This window comes from Haemorhous mexicanus, chromosome 9 (assembly GCF_027477595.1).
Source record: "Haemorhous mexicanus isolate bHaeMex1 chromosome 9, bHaeMex1.pri, whole genome shotgun sequence".
Classification (NCBI taxonomy): Eukaryota; Metazoa; Chordata; class Aves; order Passeriformes; family Fringillidae; genus Haemorhous; species Haemorhous mexicanus.
Genome location: NC_082349.1, coordinates 27,319,803 through 27,340,914, shown reverse-complemented (window position 1 = coordinate 27,340,914; position 21,112 = coordinate 27,319,803). Strand labels below are relative to the sequence as shown.

The 21,112-nt window shown below is 50.2% G+C and overlaps 1 protein-coding gene across 2 annotated transcripts in view; it reads left to right on the top strand.

The window, feature by feature from the left end:
* ASTN1 (astrotactin 1) overlaps positions 1 to 21,112 on the top strand; it is a 59,917-nt gene that overhangs the window by 14,730 nt on the left and 24,075 nt on the right. Inside the window, exons 2-8 of one of the 2 annotated variants that reach the window (XM_059854609.1) lie at positions 6,842 to 7,029; positions 11,535 to 11,931; positions 13,638 to 13,784; positions 14,228 to 14,335; positions 15,407 to 15,556; positions 16,374 to 16,547; positions 16,712 to 16,832. In XM_059854609.1, coding sequence (XP_059710592.1) covers positions 6,842 to 7,029; positions 11,535 to 11,931; positions 13,638 to 13,784; positions 14,228 to 14,335; positions 15,407 to 15,556; positions 16,374 to 16,547; positions 16,712 to 16,832 — 1,285 coding nt within the window. The remainder of the gene's footprint in view (positions 1 to 6,841; positions 7,030 to 11,534; positions 11,932 to 13,637; positions 13,785 to 14,227; positions 14,336 to 15,406; positions 15,557 to 16,373; positions 16,548 to 16,711; positions 16,833 to 21,112) is intronic. The other variant, XM_059854610.1, reaches the window with a different exon arrangement.

Below are 21,112 nucleotides of genomic sequence, written 5' to 3'. Positions count from 1 at the left end.
CCTGGGTAGCACAAAGCTGGCTTTGCAGTCACTCTGGAACCCCGAGAGACTGGGCAGAGTGGGGGTGGTGGGTTGTTGTCCATTGGCATCTGCAGCCAGCACTGATAACTGAGAAAAAAAAATTGTTAAAACTGCAGGATATCTATATATGGTCCTTTCCCTGCTGCCCAGGGATTTCTTGACCTAGGATGTGCCTCTGGGCTCTCTGGCTTAATAGTTGCTGGTAGCTCTGTCTCCCCTGAATTCAGTACCTTTTGCAGTGCTTTCATGCTCTATGGTGTATGAAAAATAACCTTTTGTTGGTTTTTACACTTGTAAATCCTTGCAAAGTGAGAAATAGTGAATAACCACTGCCTTTCCCACTGCTCCAGGGGCCTGATGGTTTTACAGGCTTTTATCATGTCCTCACCCTGTTTGGTTCCTTTACTGAGGAGTCCTAACACAGTTGGTTTCTCCTCTTCACAAAGCCATTTGCAACATCTCATCTTCTTTGTACCCCTCCTCCAAACCTTACAAGCTTTGCCTCCTCCTTCTCGAGATGGTTGACCTGAATATCACTTGCAGGATTCCAGATCAGCTTGCTCTCACCAAGGTTGAGTTTCACCTGCCCACTTCCTTGCCCGCTTTCCTCCTGCACTTCTCAGCTTCAGCTTTGAGAAGACTAAATTTAGCCTTGGTGATCAACTTTGTCATCCTCCTCATCTTCCAGAGTGTTTCTGAGCAGCCAAGGTCCTGACAAAGATCTCTGTGGGGCTTCTTGGTAACCTCCTTTCATCCTGAAAACTAAACCCTTACTCCTCCCCCACCTGGTGGGCTTCAAGAAGACTTTCCTTCTCTTCCCAGCACCACTTTGGTGCTTTGGGAAACTTTGAGGGTGGGTTTTGACAAGAAGTCCGTCAAATTGGATCACCCTTATCTACAGGCTTACAGTGTTGGGTGACCTGTATTTACTGATGCACCTACAGGTTCCTCTAACAAAGTGTCCAGGGCACAAGCTGAATTTACTGGTCTTTAATTTCCTTGATGCACAACAGCTTGTATAAGAAATTGGGGTTTCCTCTGGCAGGTTTTTCTTCTCAAGTTGCTCACCCTTTCAGAGTGACAGTGGTTGTGTTGGTGGAGTTCTGCAGTTTGTAGGCGAGCACCATCAGAGCTCAGGGGTTTGTGCCCTGCTTCTCACTGATTTGCTGGGAGACAGTTTAGCCAGGGTAGTGATTTTCCATGGCTGACTGGGAGCTTCTCCATCATTTGGACCCTTTCCACGGAGACCTGATCTTCCCTCTGGAAGGGGTGACGTGACAGCTTTGCAGGGTGACATATCAACTACAGATGTTGTCCCTTCTGGGGTTTTTATAGCAGCATGGCATCTTGGAAGTGTATTCACACATTCTCTTTATTTTCCTTTTGCTCCCTGTCGTGGGTGGGTTCTTTTGAATATGACTGTGTCACCCGAGTGTTGGACCAGGAAGTGGATCTGCCTCCCTTCCCATATTTTCTCTGTAGTTCACAGCTACAGCAGATGGGACCAAAGTAACAAGACAGGAGTGAAAATCAAACACCAGCGAATGTCCCAGTCTGCTTGTTGTTCTCCCCCAGCTTTAGGTCAGAATTGAGAGAGGTGATGGGACAATAACCTTGGAGGGGAAGGCGCACAGGTGTGGTCAGGCGCGTCCTTGGGCTCGCGGGGAGGAGCAGGGCAGGGGGGGCTGTCAGCTTCTAAAGTCAGCAGCTGCAGAGCAAACCTGGTCAGCTCAGCCCCACGAATGATGGATCAGTGTCCTCTGCTCAAAAACAGTTGTGCAGCTGAGCATCACCCCCAGAGTGGGTGAAGAAAGGGAGGAGTTAGGGCTCTGGCACATTTGGGACAGAAATCCCAGTTCAAGGCTGAAGCGTGGCTACGGCTTTGAAATGTAACTCCCTGGTGACCTTCCCAAAAGCAAAGACACCCTGCATTCCAAGGAGAAACCTGGCAAGCTGTCAGCCATGCTGGGGCACCTCATGGCTTCACGTGTCTCAGGCTCAGGCTCAGGCATCGTGGTGGGATGATCTCTCTGACCTAGCCTCAGGGAGATCAGCACTGCCTCTTCCTCAAACCTTTATGTTCTCCCATATCTATGAGTCTTTTGGAGACTTCCCGCCAGGGGCCCTCTCCCATGGAGCAAGTTCCTATTATGTACAGTGAGATTTATGTTTGCTGGTATGGAAAACCTGGATTGTCTTGAAAAGGCAGAATGACCTGCAGAATGAGCTGGTTTTGCTACCTGGGACTGAAGACAGAAAAAATGCAAATGAAATATGGGTAGTCAGTGATTAATGTGAATTTTTAAAGCAGGTCCATAAAAACACTGATATTATCCCATGAATTATCTGTCACTGAAGCCCTGGAAGTATAAATGAGTTAAGTATCAAGATAAGCATTTTGACATCTGAATTGGTAGAAATCAGGGCCTGAGGTCCCAGCAGAGAGAGCAAGTAACTCATGGTGGGAAGGTCCCCTGAGTCACTTCGGGCACTGGAGACCCTGGGAGGAGTGCAAGGCTTGATTAAGCTGAGTTCAAGCCCTTTAAAGGATGAGTGTGGTTTAGGTGTGGAGCAAAAGCCTTAGCTAATGGGGAGCTTAAATTAAACCACAGTCAGGTTCCGGATGGAAAATAAGGTAAGTTTAAATGTTAACGAGGAAATACAAGTCCAAGTCAAAATCTGTGCTTGGCTCTATGAAATGGGTCTGTGGAGACCAGCATTATGGCAGAGTTCATTTGACTTATTGGAGGCATCATATAGTGCAAAACGCTTCCAAATGGAGAGGAAAATTGTTTTGCTGGGTGTTATTTCCCTCAAAAGGCCGATGTGAGTTTTGAAGGAGAGTTGCTCTCCTTGTGTGCCACCATGGCAGCTCTCAGTGGGGTGATGAGGACATGGGAGTAGGTCCAGGTCAGCACCAGGCTCATGGGTTCTGATGTTGCACTAGCTCAGGTGCAGAACTGGGCTGTGACAGAGGTGTTGCGTCCCGAAATCAGGACATGCAGAGGTGCTGCCTCCAGAAGGACTGGGTTTGCTTTGTGTGGGACAGCTGTCCCAAGGGAAATGAGGATGTTTGGGATAATCAAGAACAAAGCAGGCATAAATCCACACACCTCCAGCACCTTCAGTCTGGTTTTTTGTCCTCTCCTCAAATTGCTCCTGTAGAACCTTTCTGTCCCCACTGCAGATGGTCTGGGAGGGGAGCAGCCACGGCCCTTAGGTTAAAAGCAGCAGCTGGGGCCTTTGGAGGCTGCTGCTCCTGCAGATATGAAGGACCTGGGCCACGTTTGATACCAGGTGAATGTGGCACAGCCTAATTAGTGGCCTCCTACTGTTATTAACCTCTGACTCAGACAGGCTATTTTTTAACAGAGGTGCAAGAAGTTAATACTAGTGCTAATGGCTTCCTATCCAAGGCCTTAATGAAAGCCATGCAGGGACCAGGCTTTTCATCAATATCTTTCAAACTTTGAACTTGAAATTATCTTCTCCCCCCATCATTTTTTTTTTAATTTTTGCCTTTCTGCCCACTTTTCTGCCTCCACTAGGACATCCTGGCCCCAGTGTACAAACTGGTCAGCAGGGTTGACACCTGCTCTGTAGCAGAGCTGACACCCTACAACATCCAGATAAATCATCCCAGTTGGCTACATGGGTCACTGTGGCATCCCACCAGGTAGGGAGATGTCTGCTTGGAGAGTGAGACAAAGGGAAAAGTGAAATCTCTTGGACTGGGAGAAGAGAGAGTAAAGAGATGCTGTGTTGGGGAGGAAGCTTGGTCTTGATCTTGTCATGGTCTTGCTTAAACCAAACTCCAAGAGAGCTTCACAGATGCAGGAAAGCATTCATAAGTGCAAATTTTTCAAGTAGAAATGGAGTAGGATAGAGGCAGCTGTAGTGTTGCTAAGACACTTGACGAAAGGAGGAGAAGGTCCAAGGCTGAAGCTCTCTCATCCAGGCACTGCCTCAAGAGCCTGTGCCAGGGCAGGAGCAGGGATGGTGGAGCAGCCTTGTCCTGCAGTGTGATGGAGGGCTCATAGCCTGCCAGTTTGGGGTGATGGCAGTTGATTTCTGGGGTGTTTTCCTTTGTCTCTTGCACTTCTGACCTGTGTGCAATGCAGCTGCAGGGTCACATCCTGACGTCTGGTGAAAGAGGATAACATGCTCACGCTCTGTGGCTGGATTGTGCTCTTCTAAAACAAGAACCCATTTTTTATTGAAATATATTTTTCTTTAAAAAAAAAAGCCTGTTTAAATAAATTTGAAATTATGACAACCCATTTTAAGGCTTAAATTTACTTAATCTATTAATCATTTAAATAACTTCCATCAAGGATTTTTTCTCAAATATTAATGAGCTGAAGGGTGCTGCTTTTACAATGATATGTCAGATCAGGGGGAAAACATCTCTAACTCTAGCTTTCTAAATGTCACAATGTCACATACTTAGTATCTATTATTTTCACTCTCTACAATGGAGCAAATGCTGGTGTTTACATTTTTTCCAAATGTCAGTATGTTGAGTTCCCGCTGCGAGTGAAAGTTCTTGCCTTAATTACCCATAATTTCACGTTAGCAGGCAGGTGCAGGGAGAGTGTTTTCCTCCATTTCAGCTGGTTCATACAAAGTTGAGAAGCCGTGGGGAGCTGGGAAAGCAGGCAAGCTTGATTTCCCCTCTCAGTCCATGAATAAAGACCATGTGGGAGAGGAGGAGATCGGCTGCTTCAAATCCTCCTGGCTCCCAGGACCGGCTTTTCAAAGGGGATCTGCGTCCCTAAACACACAGCTCAGCAGTGAGAGGGAATTCCAAAAGTGCTTCTGGCTTCCTGGTGACTTAACTCTGGGTTTTGCTTGCCCCCAGTGTGGTGCAGTGCTCAGCATCCCTGTGCTGGGGACACTCTAAGTGCTCTGATCACCGCCAGCAGCACGGCCCATGCTGAGCACAAACACTCTGCCAACTCACTCGCTGTGGCTGATGGTTCTTTTGATTAATCAAATCAGTTTGGGAGGATGAACCTGGTTCCCCATTCAGATTTTGCCCACCCCCACCCCCTCCCCTGGCAGCCAGCTCACTTAAGGCAGCCTAATGAAATTAATTAACAGCAAATTTAAAATGTTGGTTTTCGGCGCTGTAATTGAATTCCAGTTTTCATTTGAAGGCAGCATGAAACAAGCAAAATAAAGATGATAATTTGCAAAGTGAGAGGGATGCCTTCCCATTGCCAACAATGGGGCAGATACAGGAGGGAAGGCTGTGCCTCAGTGGGAAGCTGATCGTGTTTTTTCTGGTCATCCCAACAAAATCTGCTATTTTCACAAAAAATAGCTAACAGGCAAATGGCAGGCTGGAGCTGATGGCTGAGATCGAGGTGGTGTGAGATGGTGATCGAGTTGATCTCGTCTGAGGGGGACACGGTGATTAAAACAGTGCCCATCTCTCCTAGGGAGAGGTGCTGGTGTTACCCTGCCTTTGGCTGGGACCCAGCTGTAGGATGTCCCTGAAATTTTGGAGCCAGCCAGGTGAATTAGGTCTGATTTGGCATTTAGTATCCTGGAGCATGTGTCGTGTCCCTGCCTGGGTGCCCTCTACTTCCACGACAGCCCAGCTTTGTCCATCTGTCCCACTGCCCTAAAGTCTGGAATTAAAGGTACTTAGGGAAATAGGGCAGCTTGGGCAGGAGCTGCAGGCACCTCTGCAGGTCTCTGGGCTGAGTCCTGAGTGGAGAGCTGTAGAAAATGGTTGGAAACTGAAAACCTCTGCAGTCACAGCCAGGTTCATGTTTCACTGCTCACAAAGGATGGTAAATATTTTGTCTGCAATAATTTGTGATGTGCTCCTGGTGATGCCATGATGCTGCTGAGAATTTGTCCTGTATCCTGTACTCCCAATGTCTGAAGCTGTGTGGGTGAAACCTGCCCAAATTAGAGCTGGAAGGATGCTGCTGGGTTACTGCTGTCAGTAAGTGCTGTCTCCCTGCACCACAGCTGGAGTTTTGGAGAGGATTATTGGACATCTGGATTATACCCAGAAACATGGTTTTACTCCCCTTTAGCCCTTCAGATTTGTGATTTATGTAGGAGCATCCATGGTGCTGGCAGGAGATTCTCAGGACTTCTGCTGGTCAGAGTGGCCCCAAGATGTGTTAGGAAGTCTCTGTTCCCAGCCTGGCAGTTGAAGAAGGAGCCAGAACTCTTCAGTTCTCGGTCTCAAGGCTATTTATTGTATCTTATCTATAAAACTCTTTCTCCTGGCCTGCCAAGGTCTGTTCAGCAAGACAGACAGAGGCACTCTGCCTGCCCTGGGGTGGTGTTATCTTTTTATACTAAAAACTACATGTACACTATTTACCATAACTTCCCAATACCTATCACCTGTGTTAGACAGTGAGCTTCTACTCTAAACCAATCCAGAAGTGCCAACATCACAGCAGAAGGTAGAGGCCAAGAAGAAGGAGAAAGACTCTTCATGCCCAGATTCCTCCATCTTGCCCCCTGAACCCCCATTCTAAAAACACCAAAAATCTATTTTTCACCCCGTGACAGACTATTATTTTACTTAGACTTTTGTGGCTTGTTGGTAATTTTTTCCATGGGCCATAATCAAAGGCACAGGTGTCTTGGGCTCTGTGCCAGGGTCTCTGAGCCCCCTGGCAGGGGTTCAGGCAATCCAGGACAGCCAGAGGGATGTCCTGAATTCCGACATCGATGACTAGAGGCTGTGCATCCTTTGGTCCCTCCAGCCATTTTTTTGGGAAGGGGTGAACATCTCCCGTGAACCCTCCGCTCCACATCTCCCCCTTGACCAGCTTTGCTCTTGCAGAGATCTCAGGCAACACGGATGACATCCCTCTGGTGCGCTGGCGGCAGCAGTGGCTGGAGAATGGCACCCTGCTCTTCCACATCCACCACCAGGACGGGGCCCCCAACCTGCCCGGCTTCGACCCCACTGAGGAGCCCCAGACTGAGTCGGCAGAGGAGGAGCTGAGGATCCTCCACATCTCTGTCATGGTAGGTTGTGGGGGCCCAGCTCCCGGGGTAATGGTTGTGGGTTTCTCTGGGTCTGGATTGAAGGCACTGGAGACAGTAATTTGGGTTGGGACTCAGGTGTTTATTATTTCTTATCAGTAAAACAGTCTCACTGCTGTGAGTTTGGCAGCACAAAGTCGCCCACAATCTCTTGTTACAAGGTCTTTTAAGGCTAAACTATCCAATTAAGGACTGACACCTGGATTATTTTCCGTTTTACCCCAATAACTGATCCCACAGAGTCCCCAATGCAGACTTTTCTGCCCAATTACAAAATGCCACCCAAACCCATGGAGAAGAAGGAAGAAGAAGCATGAAGAAGAACCCCAGGATGACAACCTGTGCCCTCCATCTTGCTTCCATCCACAACATACTAAAAACCCCAAAATCTCAATTTCTCACCAAGTGATACACCTATACTACTCTCTGTAATCTATTGCACACTTTTGTGGATTCCAGTCTATCTTGAAGTCTGGAAAACTTTCTCCATGAATGAGGGTCAAAGTCAGTGCTCCCCTGGGGGTCAGGGCACCCCAGAGCAGACAAAAATATTCCTGGTGCCCTGGGTTTCCACAGTATGTGATGGGAAGGCAGCCCCTGTTTAGCTGTCCAGAAGCCTGTAGAAAATACAGTGGCTTTTGAAAAGCCATTTATTTCCCCATTTGGCTCCAGCTGCCCTAGGATGGGGAACTGTGCCCACCTTTGGGGTGGTTAGGATGCCCTCAGCACCTCTGTGAGTGGTGGATGCTAAATGCCTTCACAGGCTGCTTCAAAGCTCTCCCTTAGTTTGCATCACTTTGAAAATACATTTGTGGGTGCCTTTATCCCTAGGGGTTCTGTGCTTTGAAGGTCTCAGCCACGTTAACCCAGGGTTAACTCCCATTGACTCGTCAGGAGCCCTTTGCCCCGTGCAGGGTGCCTGCTGCCCTCTGCCCTGATGCACAGCCTGTGTCACAGTGCCACCAGGCACTGTCACCACCACTTTATCAGCCTGGCAGCCCCGTGGCCATGGTTTCATGTGTTGAGGTCACACAGCAATACTCCACCCAGCCACACAGAGAGAAGGTTTTAAAGGCAGAGAAAGAAGAAATCTGTAGGTTGGGGGAAGATCTGTGGTGTGTTTGTGGATTGTTTGGGTTTTTTTTCTGTTGTGTTGGAAAAAACTTGAAGAATCCTACAATTTTTGTGCCACTGGAAGATAATTAGCCAGAGACAATGTGTTGCAGAGGCTGCAAACAGGCTGTTCAGTGGTGTCTACCCTAATAAGAGCTTCATTTGCTCTTCCAGATTGCAGCCCCAGGCCAGGTTTCTCCTCCATCATTTGTGCTCGATTAGTCTGAGGAAAAAAAATTGTTTGCAAAGCCACTCCCCAAAACATCTTGCACCATTATCTCAATTTCACTGTCTGTTCCCAGCTGCTCCTAAGAGGGTGCATCACCTCTGGAGAGGCTGGCCCTGCTGTGGTCTTGATCTTCTTGGGCACTGCCGTATGCCAAGATCAAGGCAGAAGTGCCTGGCTGAAGGTTTGTTATGGAGCTGATGAAAAGGATGTCTGCAGCTCATCACTGTCAGACCAAAATGTGCAAATGCAGATTGAGTCCTCCTCTGCCCTTTTTTCCCCACCACTCTCAGCTCTGCTCCGACAGCATCCTTACCTCCTGACAAACAGAGGTTGGATTTTGTGCCAGGAGTCAGGATCACGTGGCGTTTTCAAGGCTGATTTTCTTTCTTTGCTGTGTGGTTGCCAAGGGAAGAGGGGTGAGTGAGGGACTGTATCCATCGCGCCCAAGGTCTGCCTGTGGACTGGGTGAGGAGCACTCCCACACCCATCCCAGGCAGGGCTCCTCTCCCAGCCTTCACATGGATGCTGGGCTGGGGGAATAAGGCAGAATGGCTGTTTCAGTGCTCCTGTGCAGGGAAAAAGGGCTATGAGGTGGTGGTCTGACCCTCTCCAATAGGCAGTAGGTAGGGGAGACTTCAGTTCTGGCTTTCATCCTCCTCTCAGAGCCTCTTGAAATCTCAAGAGTCCACAGGCTGCTTTTCTCAGGGATAACTTGAGCTCTCAGACTATTGGGGCAGAAGAAACTCATTTTCAATGAAATAACAAGTCTCTTTTGTGAACCCAGAGCCACTGCCTGAAAAAAGTGAGCATCCACCAGAATTCAAGTTCCACCTTGGTCTCTCCTGTTCACCAGCACAGGTGTATGGCAGAGCTTGCTGGGGGTTTCATGTGCATACAGAGGGTGAAGGAAAGCCAGGAATGCCCTGGAATTCCTCCTACATGTTTGTCATGCCAGCTGCAGGTGGACTTTCTTAGGGTGATGGAGAGCCTTGAGGAAGCCACCTCTGGTGGGGATGGGGACAATCCCCACTAATTTATGGATCACAGGAACTCATAGGGATTGGGGCATGATACAGAATTAGGCTCCCAGTTTGCCATTAAAAATCCTGCATGACTATGCCTGGCACTTTATACAAAGGCATGGAGTGATGGAATTAGACTGATACAGAGATTAGATATTGGGAAGAAATTCTTCCCTGTGAGAGTGCTGAGGCCCTGGCACAGGTTGCCTGGAGGAACTGTGGCTCCCCCATCTCTGGAAGTGTTCAAGGCCAGGTTGGACAGGGCTTGTCCCTGCTTTTGGCAAGGGTGTTGGAATGAGGGGAATTTAAGGTCCCTACCAATCAAAACCATGGTAGGATTCTATGGTTCCAATGATTCAGGGCAAGTTTTCAGCCCCAGCAATGTTTTCTGACTTCCTGGCTGTAGGCTCCCTCGCCAGAAAGATGCCAGCCAGCCCCCTGACTTCTGCAGGACTTCTGGTTCCCTGAATCACTGAGTTTGTTTCCTCTTTGTTTTTTCTTTTTTTTTTTTTTGTTTGGTTTGTTGTTTTTGTTTTGTTTGTTTGTTTGTTTTTGTTTTTAAAGAAAGTTGGGAAGGAGGCTGGGATGGTGTATCAGAGCTCCATTATTCTGGAAATGAAAGTGGGTTAAACTGTAATGGCCATTAAACTTCCTTTTCCAGCTACTTCTCATTCAATAATTCCCTTAATGTTTTATCCTAATGGAGCAGATGATTACTATTATTTTATTCTCTCAAGATCACCTGTTGCATAGAAAAGAGGAGGGAGACCGGAACTGTGGATGGACTCTGAGCTCTTAACGGGCTCCACATGCTTTTTCCTGTTATTATTGTTATTATTCTTGGCAGATTGTGCATAAAGGGACAGTTTGGGGCTTTCATCTCACGCCCTCCATCTGTGACGTCTTGCAGGAGGGTGATCTTGGGGACAGTGGCAGGAAGGCAGGGCCAGGTGCAGTTTTGGGGTCCATTCCTGTGCCACAGGAGCTTTTTCATCCTCTTTCCCCAAACATGCTCCCCAAACAACATTTCAGTCATCTGCCTCTCTCAAGCCTTGATCTCTTTTAATCTGTGCTGCAATTTCTGCCGGATACCCTGGGAACATCTCCCAAGATTGAGAGTGACAGCACTGAAACTGGTTGGAAATGGGTCAGAAAAAGTTGCCCGTAGGAGCATTTGCCTGGAATAAAGCTGATCTCTGTTTTCAAAGGCAGGAGAGTGAAACAAAACATGCTTTGCTTTAAATGCTGCTTTTTCATGCCTCGCTGGCGACTTCAACACTGGTCCAGCCCAGGGCAGGCTCCAGGCCAGCACTGGGTGCTCCTGGTGCCAGCAGACTCTTGGTGATGGGCTCCCCTCTGCAACCTGGAGCATCCCTGGGGTGTTTGTGTCCCAGGGGATGGCGGATGCCAGCCCCTGGCTGTCACTGTAGGACACGAAAAAACACAAGCGCACACCACTGCCCTCAAGGTGAAGAAAAGGGAAGTTTATTTTCTAAGATTTATAGTTTTCCAAAAGTGACAGTGGATTGGAGGGTGAAGGTGCCACCTCTCCAATGACACTGCACAAACCAACAGTTTATCAAATTTCTCCTCTTCCATAACATAATGCAAAACAATGAGTTATTTACAGAAAGTGTGTGAGGTGTGGTATTCACATGCCCTCTGAACAGAGAGAAGCTGTGAGACAAGCAGAGAAGAAGGAAAACACAATTCTTATCTTGTTGTGCTAAAGTAAATGCAGAATGGAGATTGTTTACCCAAAGTGAGGATGTTTTGCTCCCTTGGCCTGTCAGAGCCAAGAAGTGTGTGTGTGTGTGGGACTGTCACGGGACAGCCACGAGAGAATCAGAGATGAGTGCAGTTTTGTGCAGGTGTGAGCAAGAGTGAGTGCACGGCAGATTCAGTTTAGATGAAATGTACATAGTGTAGTATAATGAAGTAATTAATTCGCCTTCTGATGATGGAGTCAGATGCATCATTCTCTCTCCCCTTCATCGGAGTCGCCTTTGATTTACAATACGCGAGAAAATTCGTTATAAGAATGTAAACATCAGAAGGCTTAGAAAACCCTAAAAAATCAGGGTGACACCTGGCTGACCCCTGCTCGGCATGTGTGCCCGCAGGGAGGGATGATCGCCCTGCTGCTGTCCATCCTGTGCCTGGTGATGATCCTCTACACCCGCCGGCGCTGGTGCAAGCGGCGTCGCGTGCCGCAGCCCCAGAAGAGCGCCAGCGCCGAGGCTGCCAACGAGATCCACTACATCCCCTCAGTGCTGATCGGGGGCCATGGGCGGGAGAGCCTGCGCAACGCCCAGCGTGTGCAGGGCCACAACTCCAGCGGCACCCTCAGCATCCGCGAGACGCCCATCCTGGACGGCTACGAGTACGACATCACCGACCTGCGGCACCACCTCCAGCGCGAGTGCATGAACGGCGGCGAGGACTTCGCCAGCCAGGTCACCCGCACACTGGACTCGCTGCAGGGCTGCAATGAGAAGGCCAGCATGGACCTCACGCCAGGTGGGTTTGGGCTGAGCTGGCTCCTTTCCAGCTTGTCTTCTCTCTGCAGTTCCATATGTGTGTTTTCACCAGAGTGTTGGAATAATTACCAAATGGCTGGATGGGACCTGCCCGAGCTTGTCTGGCCCTTGCTGCTGAGCCAAATAGTGGCACTGTGGTGTTGTCACCCCAGAGACACTTTTGGCTAGCTGTGGGATGGAGCTCTCCCTATAACAGGGGCTGCTCCTAGGGTTTACCTCTGCTGGAGAAGTTTTAAGGTGATGGTGAAGGAAAGGAGTCTGTTTTGATCCAGAGCTTTATTCTGGCCCACAGGCCTCTGAATCCAGCAACTGCTGCCAACAGAACTCCCTGAACTGGGCGGTTTGATCACTCTTTTACCTGGGGGAGAGGGGAGGGAAGGGGTAGGGAGCCACCAACCAGGTACAGGAGGGGAGGTCTCAAGGGACAAAGGATACCTGGATGGCCCACTGCCCCCTCAGGGGTAGGGGGCATCTTCTGAATTCTGCTAATCACTTCAGCCCTTCTGGAATGCCAGGATTGACCGACAGTGCCTAGCAGGGGGGTAAGGGAGGGGGAGGGAGAGGTGACTGACACACCTGGCAGGGAATTATCAGGGAGGGATACGAGGTTATGAGGTAAATCCTGAAATCACAATGGAACACCGGAGCATTCTCCCTGTTTCTCTGGGTTTCCATTGGGTGTGAGGTGTTGGTGGTGCCATTGCTGCAGTGGAGAGCAGTCCCTGCTGAGTGGGACATGGCTGGGATAATGCAGCTTTGTGGTTTCCACAGCCTGACAGAACCAGAATGGGGCTCCTGCTGTGTTGTGAGGTCCCCAGGACAAGGTGAGAGATGAGAATTGACTCCAAGTTCTCAGCAGGCTGATTTATTATATTATGATATTACATTATATTAAAAGAAAATAATATACTAAAACTATACTAAAGAAAGAGAAAGGATACAGACAGAAGGCTAGAAAAGAGTGCTCATGAAAGCTTGTGACTGACTCCTCAGAGTCTGGCACAGCTGATGGTGATTGGTCATTAATTAAAAACAATTCACATGCTGGGTAAACAATTCTCCAGATCACATTCCAGAGGAGCAAAACATGGAGAAGCTGAAGCTTCCCAGCTTCCCAGGATAAGAAGTCCTGGCAAAGGGATTTTTCAGAAAATATCATGGTGACATGGCTCCCTCCATGCTATCCCATTGTGATCCCCAAACTTCCCTTCTGTATCCCCAGATTTCTGGTGTCATCTTCAGGTGAGGTTTTTAGTAGCAAATTTTTACTTGCCATCAGTATGATTCAGAGTTAACACTGGCTTCTGATCACCAGCAGGGATTCTTTGAGGCTTGTAACAAACCTGTTCTTTGGTCATATCACTAACTGAGCCATCCAACTCGAGCCTTCCCAAACAGTTTGGGAAGATCATGGTGTGGTGCCTGAAGCTCTCCTGCATATGAAGAAGCACCCTGAGAGGCTGAGTGTTAAATATCAGCTTTTGGCTAGTTTAGTGGAGGTGCCAGTCCTCTTCAGGATTTGACCTGCTCATGAATGTGCCCTGGGGGCAGCTCAGCTCATTGGCTTCAGCACCTTGATCACCTCAGGATGATCTGGAGATGGATCCAAGCAAACCTTTCTCTCACCTCCCTCCCTTTAAAAGTCTTCATCCCTGAAATATTTTGCCTTCAATCCTTCCTGCTCAGGGAGCGACAACGCCAAGCTGTCCCTGATGAACAAGTACAAGGACAACATCATTGCCACCAGCCCCGTGGATTCCAACCACCAGCAGGCCACGCTGCTGTCCCATACCTCCAGCAGTCAGCGCAAGCGCATCAACAACAAAGCGCGAGGTAGGGCGGCCCCTGGGGTGGGTGGGGTGCCTTGGGCTCCCACCCACCCACCTTCCTGCCACCCACCCTCTCCTGGGATGGAGAAATAGGACCAGAGTGTGGAGAGAGCATGGGAAAGAGGGTTTGGGTGGGGAGAAACGGAAAATGTGATGCCTGCAAGGATGCAAGTGATGCTGGGCTGGTTATGAAGATGCAGGTGGTGTTTGCCCCAGTAAATACTGCAGGATACTGGCACAGCCATGGGGAAAAGGTGCAAAGTAGCCCGTGGTGGGGGAGTCTGGCTGTGTGTGCTGGGAAGGGGAGCAGATGCTGTCCCTGCTGCACCTGGCAGATGGAGCTTCTGCTCTGTAGTGCAAGCTTTCCCTGAAGGGCGGTGTAGGATGCCAAGGTTTGGGGCGGCACGGTGCCAACCCCTCCATGACTACACTCAGTGTCCCCTGCAGCTGGCTCAGCGTTTCTCAACCCCGAGGGGGACTCAGGGACAGAGGCAGACACCGATCCCCAGCTGACCTTCTACACGGACCCCTCGCGGAGCCGCAGGCGCAGCAGAGGTGGGTGCAGGTACAGAGGTGGGTGACCGGCCATCCCTCTTGCCTCATTTGCCATTGCTTCTCTGGGTTTGGAGACTTTTGCATTGGCAAAAAGATGGAAACCCAAGTGCAATCCCAGCTGCCGCAGGCAGACACCGGTCCCTGCTTCGCAGCAGGCTGCTGCTGCTCCCCGGTGGAGCTTCTCAGCAGAGGATGGAATATATTCTGATGTTTTGCTGGAGGCTCCTGCTGGGCACTGGTGTATATTAATGAGCAACACGCTTCAAAGGCTGGCCCATGCCTTGCCATGCTGCTGCTCAGCACCATGCACATTCCAGCTGTATGTGCACCAGAGGATGGGAACAGCGTCGCTCCCCAGGCAGGAGTCTTGCCCCACTGCCCTGCTCTGTCCCTTTGGGAGGTTTCCTCTTCCCAAGAGGAAAGTTAGTGTCTGTTTTCCCTCGTTGAGCCTCGTTTGCTGGATGATGCCTTGTTTTTCTGGGAGTGCCAAGACTGGGAGCCATCTCCTTCAGCTGAGGCTGGAAGGCTCAGAGACAGAGACAGACATTCAGGCTTTGTCTCCAGACAGTTTGTTTTCCTCTCAGCTTCTTCAGCTGAAAGATTAAAAGTCAAAGACCTGCATGCTCTGAGCAGTTAGGGCTCTCTATTGCTTTTTCAAGAGCATCAACGAGCCTGTTGTCAAGACAAAAATAACCCGAGTGAAGTGCCAAGAAGGAGTGGGGAAAACCAGGATGCTGCTGCATTTACCTTTTTTTCCCCCTAATATTGCTGCTCTGCTTTAAAGCTCTGCTGCTGCAAAGTTCTCAGCATGCTGCAGCGCATGGTGTGGGAAAGCCAGGGCTCTGGGGGATCTGGAAGATCTTGGTCCCAGCAGGAGAGAGGGATGGAGAGTCCCATGGCAAAGGTTGCTTCATGTTCTTCAAAGTCCACAGTGACTCCATTTGATTTGATTGAGGCTGGATTTCCAGGGGGCTGGGCAGGGTCTCTGCATCCTGAGGTCCCCTGGCTGCACCCAAAGACCTTCCTGGGTGCTGCAGGTGTCAGGTCTGACTGGGCTCCTGTGTTCTGCAGTGGGGTCCCCCCGAAGCCCTGTGAACAAGACCACACTGACCCTCATCAGTGTGACGAGTTGTGTCATCAGCCTGGTATGCTCTTCCCACATGAACTGCCCCCTTGTCGTCAAGATCACCCTCCATGTCCCTGAGCACCTGATCGCTGACGGTGAGCACCCCCTGCTCTTACCCATTCCAGCACCCCCTGCTCTTACCCACTCCTTCCTGCCCCACTCTGTGAGGGAGGAGGAGAGGGGGAATGATGGAGAGGATGGGGGCAAGACAGGAGGGACAGGTGGGGGTGGAGGGCACCAGTGGGACAGAGGGAATGGGCATGGCATGGAGGGTATGGGCACAGGATAAAGGGGATGGGTGGAAGACAGAGGGGGATGAAGGGGATGGGTCCGTGACAGAGGGGATGGTGTGAGATGGAGGGAACTGTGTTGGGAGCAAGGGATGGAGTGATACAGGGTGGAGGGGATAGGCACAGGACAGAAGAGACAGACAGAGGCTGTTGTGGGACACAGGGCTTGCTGCAGGATGGAGGGGATGGACACAGGGCCAAGGAGATTATTGCGGGTTGGAGGGGAATGGATATGGGATTAAATGGACCATGATGGAACAGAGGGATCAGACCTCTGTGTGGGACCAAGGAGAGGGGTGTGGGATGGAGATGGCTGCTGTGGGACAGAAGGGAAAGAGACAGGATGGAAGGAGCTGTCATGGGATAGAGAAGACAGGTATGGAATGGAGGGGGCTGCCATATGGCAGACAGGATGGGCACAGGACAGAGGATTCCTTGTGGCACAGAGGGAACTGCTGTCAGAGGGTACTTTCTCAGGAAGGAATGAATGGGCAGGGGATGGAGGGATCCATCATAGGATGGGGGGCAAACATCACGGGATGGATGGGATGCAGGGGACCACCATGGGATGGAGGGTGCAGCAGCAGGTGGCTGTCACTGACTCCCCTTGTCTCGGTGGCAGGAAGCCGGTTCATCCTGCTGGAGGGGAGCCAGCTGGATGCCAGTGACTGGCTGAACCCAGCACAGGTTGTCCTCTTCTCCCAGCAAAATTCCAGTGGGCCCTGGGCCCTGGACCTCTGTGCCCGGCGCCTCCTGGACCCCTGTGAGCACCAGTGTGACCCCGAGACAGGTGAGTGTTCCTGAGGGTGGGCTGGGTCTGTGAGCTCACCTCTGCCCCCTCAACCCAGCTGTGCTGGAGAACATGAAGGTGCTTCCTCACCTTCTCTGGAGCTGCTTGGTGTGCTGGTGTGGCTGCAGGCTGTACTCGGCAGGGAAGCACATGGAAAGCCCTCCCATGAGTGCTCTGCCATGTCCCTGATGTCCCTGTCTCCACAGGGGAATGTCTCTGCTATGAAGGTTACATGAAGGACCCTGTGCACAAGCACCTCTGCATCCGGAATGAGTGGGGAACGAACCAGGGGTGAGTGCCCAGGCTTGGAGTGTCCTCATATGAGCTGCTGGGCTTCCACAGCTCCTCACCACAGCTGTGGTAACTTCTTGGATGGCAGAACTGTGGTAAATTCTTAGAGGCACCTCTGTGAATTGTAAGGTCAGCACACAGCTGTGCTCTGCAGCAGGCCTGCAGGAGGCAAGGATTTCTGTTCTTTGAAGTAATCAGGAATGATGTGCCAGAGGCCATTGTCACATTTCAGAGCCAACACCCCCTGGAGAAGACTGAGGCTATTCCTCCCACCCTTGTGTGTACTATCTTGGGCATCCTGCCCCTTGTGGGGCTTTTGTTTTGGGTGTGTGAGGCATCAGAGGAGGGCTGAGGTCGGGCTCAGGTCCCCACTGAAAGCTGGGAAAATTAAATGCTTTGATACTGTGGCTGAGGGAACAGAGGAGTCACCATCTGCTCCAAGCTTTACACACCTGGAGGTGGTAAAGGAAATTTTTCTCATGTTTCAGCAGCAATTTGGTGGTGGATTCCAAAAGTTCCCACCTCTCTGTGACTCTCAAGGGGGTGCTCCACCTCAACACTCATGGGTCTGTGACGTGCAGCTCCCAGGAATGGCTGGAGATGGTGTGCAGAAAGCCAAGACATCCCCAAATTCAGAGGTGCATCAGCACCAAGCCCTTTTTTTCCCCCCTTATCTCCTTATGCTGCAGCTGGATCAGTGGTGGCCCTGCACGTGGCAGGATGCCTTCTCTGAAGTTATTAGTGTTCACAGTGGGAAGAGAAAAATCATCAAAGGCTGGGTTTGGTGTCCCCCCTGCCGTGTGGCTGTGCTGGGGGCTGGCAGCAGTGGGGGCTGTCGGTGCCAGCACAGCCCCGCTGTGTCCCTTTGAACTGGGGCCCTGGGGAGAGCACTGCTGCTCCATCTCCAGCCTCCTCTCTGTGTTTTATCATTTTAAAGGCAATTTAGCACCAGCTGTGTTAGACAAGCTGTCGCTCTGGGTGCCCTGAGCCAGGGCCATGCTCGTGATGCAGGTGGCCCCATGGTGGGGATGTGCTGGGGGGTGTGGTGATGGTCCCCAAACCTCTGCAAGGTCCCCAAACCTCTGCCCACTGCTGGGGGAGGAGAACACAGGCAGAAACACAGCTCCTTGTCCTGTGTGTCCCCAGGGGCCAGTCCAAGAGGGATGTCCCCAGCTCCTCTGTGCCATCTCATAAGAGGCACTGAGTTATGGGCTGGGATGTGTGTGTGGGAGTGGGGGGGGGGGGGGGGGGGGGGTGGGTTGTTCCCCTGCCTGTTTTGGGAGGTGTTGTGTTTAGGAGTGTCTCACAGTGGGCTGGAAAGAGCCCACAGCCACATATGGTTTTGGTGTGTTGGGCCCAACACCTTGCAAAAAGCAAACTGGCAAATAACTTTGTCCATGGAGGCTAGTAACAAACATGGATAAGCACTGGAGGGAAACATTTGCTTCCTGACCCTCTGCTTTTCCTTTGCTCCTGAGTGTGGGCCTGCAGCTTCACACTTTTCTTCCATGCACACTGCTCTTCTCCAGCTTTTTCCTGATTTAGCTGTTTCACTTTCTGAAGAAAAAGTGAAGAAAAAGATGCTGCTTTCCAGGTAAATTGGGAAAGAATATAGATGGTAACAAGCAGGAGAGAAGCCAAGGGCAAGAAGGACCAATGCATTCCTAAAGCCCCCTGGATCTGTTTGCATCTCCTGACCCAGCTTTGGTGTCAGCAATGCCCACCTGAAAGGTGCTCAGGACCTCCCCTGCTCCTCTGGGGGATTTGGGGCTGCTTTTTTAGACCTATCTCCAACCTGAGGCTCCCACAGGAGCCTTTTCTCTGCCTTTTCTCCTGCAACAGGATTCATTCCTGGCCAGGGTACATCTTGTCTTGCGTTTCTTCTTCTATACCAGAGTTGGCTACGACAAATTATGTGCAGCATTTCCAATTTTTTTTTCTGTTTGGGGCAGAGAAACCTGGCAGTTCTCTTTTTCCCCAGGGTGCAGCACAGCCCTAGACCATGGTGGGGCTGTCAAAGTTCTTCTGCCCTTCTCTGGGCTCTCGAGAAGGCTCCAGTGCTGCAGCTGTCACCATCCTTAGAAAACTCTCTCAAGCCTCTTGGAACTGGGATCATTTTGTGTTTCTTCATGGAATTTGTAAGATTTTTGTTTCATAAAATGGTAGCAGCTGAAACCACACTTCACCATCCCTACCTGCAGCTTCCACTATTTTTAGGGGCTCTTGAAAGCATGTTCACACTAAGCATTGTGATGCTGAGGGCAGCTTGGTGTTCAATGAGAGTTTTTTTTCCTTTTCTGCTGTCTGTTCCTGATGTCCAGGTGCTGCTTAGTGCAGCTCTGCCTGGAAGGGCTTGTGATGGTGGAGGTCCCTTTTGCATGAACCTTTGGCCTCCACAAGGTCATGCCAGTGATGAAGTCTCTTTAGCCTAGGAAAACCATCTTGTCAGAGCCTGTTTACCTGACTTGTATCTGTCAGCTGCTATTTGTTTTTTGGGGTAGAGGTTGAGTGCTGTGCTGTCTTTAGTTGGGCTCATCAGCTCACTCCCAGTTCCAGCCCAACCAGATGGCCTGCAGGCTCACCTGAAAGAGATGTCTGCAAATATTCTGCTCTCTCCCACCATCTCAAGGTGAGCTCAGCTGTGCCTGAAACATTTCTGACTACTGTTTGTCCAATATGCTCTGAACCCTGCAATATTGGAGTGATGTGCTGCTGCCACTGGTCAGTCCCCAGAGAAACCACACTGGCCCTTGGTCAACAAAGCAGGATTTCCAAAATCCCTTGGCAAACTTGGGAGTGATGTGTTCTGCATCTGACCTCCTCTGTTTTCCCTGGGTAGCCTTTTTATCTGAAAACTCATTTCAACCCTTTGGTTAAGATAGTTTTGCCGTTGGTTTGTTTTTATTTACAGTGATGACAAGCTGGCTCGGTGTCTGTTCACTCAGTAGCATCTAATTTTGCTCATGAAGGCCAGCTCATCTTTGTACTTTATTTATGATGGCAGGGAGAAGCTTTTTGTGTTGTGTGTGTGTGTGTATTTTGGGTACCAGACTGAGATCCACGCCTCCACACTGCGTCTTTTACCCAACGTGTCCGGACCCTAAATCTTCAGTTTTTCAAAAACTCAGATCTTTTTGATCACAGATAGCAGACACATTTGATCAGCTGCTTTTTTTTCTTTTCTTTTGGGGGGTGTGTGTGCTGCTTTTCACCTGTTTTAAACAAATCTGTCTGGTGCTGTTTGTGTGCTCACAGTCTGTCTCCCTGCTTTGATATGCATTGTTAATTAGCTGCTTTTCGACTCTTACTCTAATGTTCCCTGAGCAGGATGCAGTTTCTAGCAATCCTACCAGCCACACTTCATCTTTGCTCATCAGACCAAATTTCTGCCGTTCTTTTTGTGGTACGACTTGGCCAAAAATCAAATCAGCACATTCTGTCTTTAGTTAATAAACTGTTACCTGCCTGCATCTGTACTTTTTCATCCCAGCCCTTGGATCCATCTCAGACATGGCTTTCCCCTCCCCACGGTGCACTTTTCAGCCTCTCCTGTTGAGATTTGAGGTGTTCTGCATTGAAGGAGTCTTTTTCAATGTGCTCTTTCAACTTGCAATGGGCTCCACCGTGGCCTGGGGGGGGATTTAAGGCAGTTTACGGTGATATGGTTAACATGCCAGGCTGGGTGCTCTCCTCCTGCTGTAACTGTTGGGAAACTGTCCCACCCCAGCCTTGCTGCCCCACCCGCAGCCTTGCAGATGTTTTTTCCAGCACAGGGCCTGAATTAGTGCATCAGCCTGTGCCCTGCTCACCCAGCTCCCTTCCCTTCCCTTCCCTTCCCTTCCCTTCCCTTCCCTTCCCTTCCCTTCCCTTCCCTTCCCTTCCCTTCCCTTCCCTTCCCTTCCCTTCCCTTCCCTTCCCTTCCCGGAACTTCCCGGAACTTCCCGGAACTTCCCGGAACTTCCCTTCCCGGAACTTCCCTTCCCTTCCTGGAACTTCCCTTCCCTTCCCCATATCCCCATCCTGGCACTGCATCTGCTCCTCTTATCCCATCCCACAGAAGAGCGAAGGACACACTGAAGTGACAAGTACAGCTCTTTTCCTGCTTAAAGTCTTCATTTTTCTCTCTTCTTTTTCTCCTCACACCCCTTTTTCTATCTCTTTTTTTCCCCTTGCCTCTCTCCATCACCTGCTGTGAGCCTCTGCTTTGCAAGCTGAAGGACAGCCTGATAAAAAGCTCCTGCTTCTTTCAGATCCTTTCACCAAGCCACCCATCCGCCTCC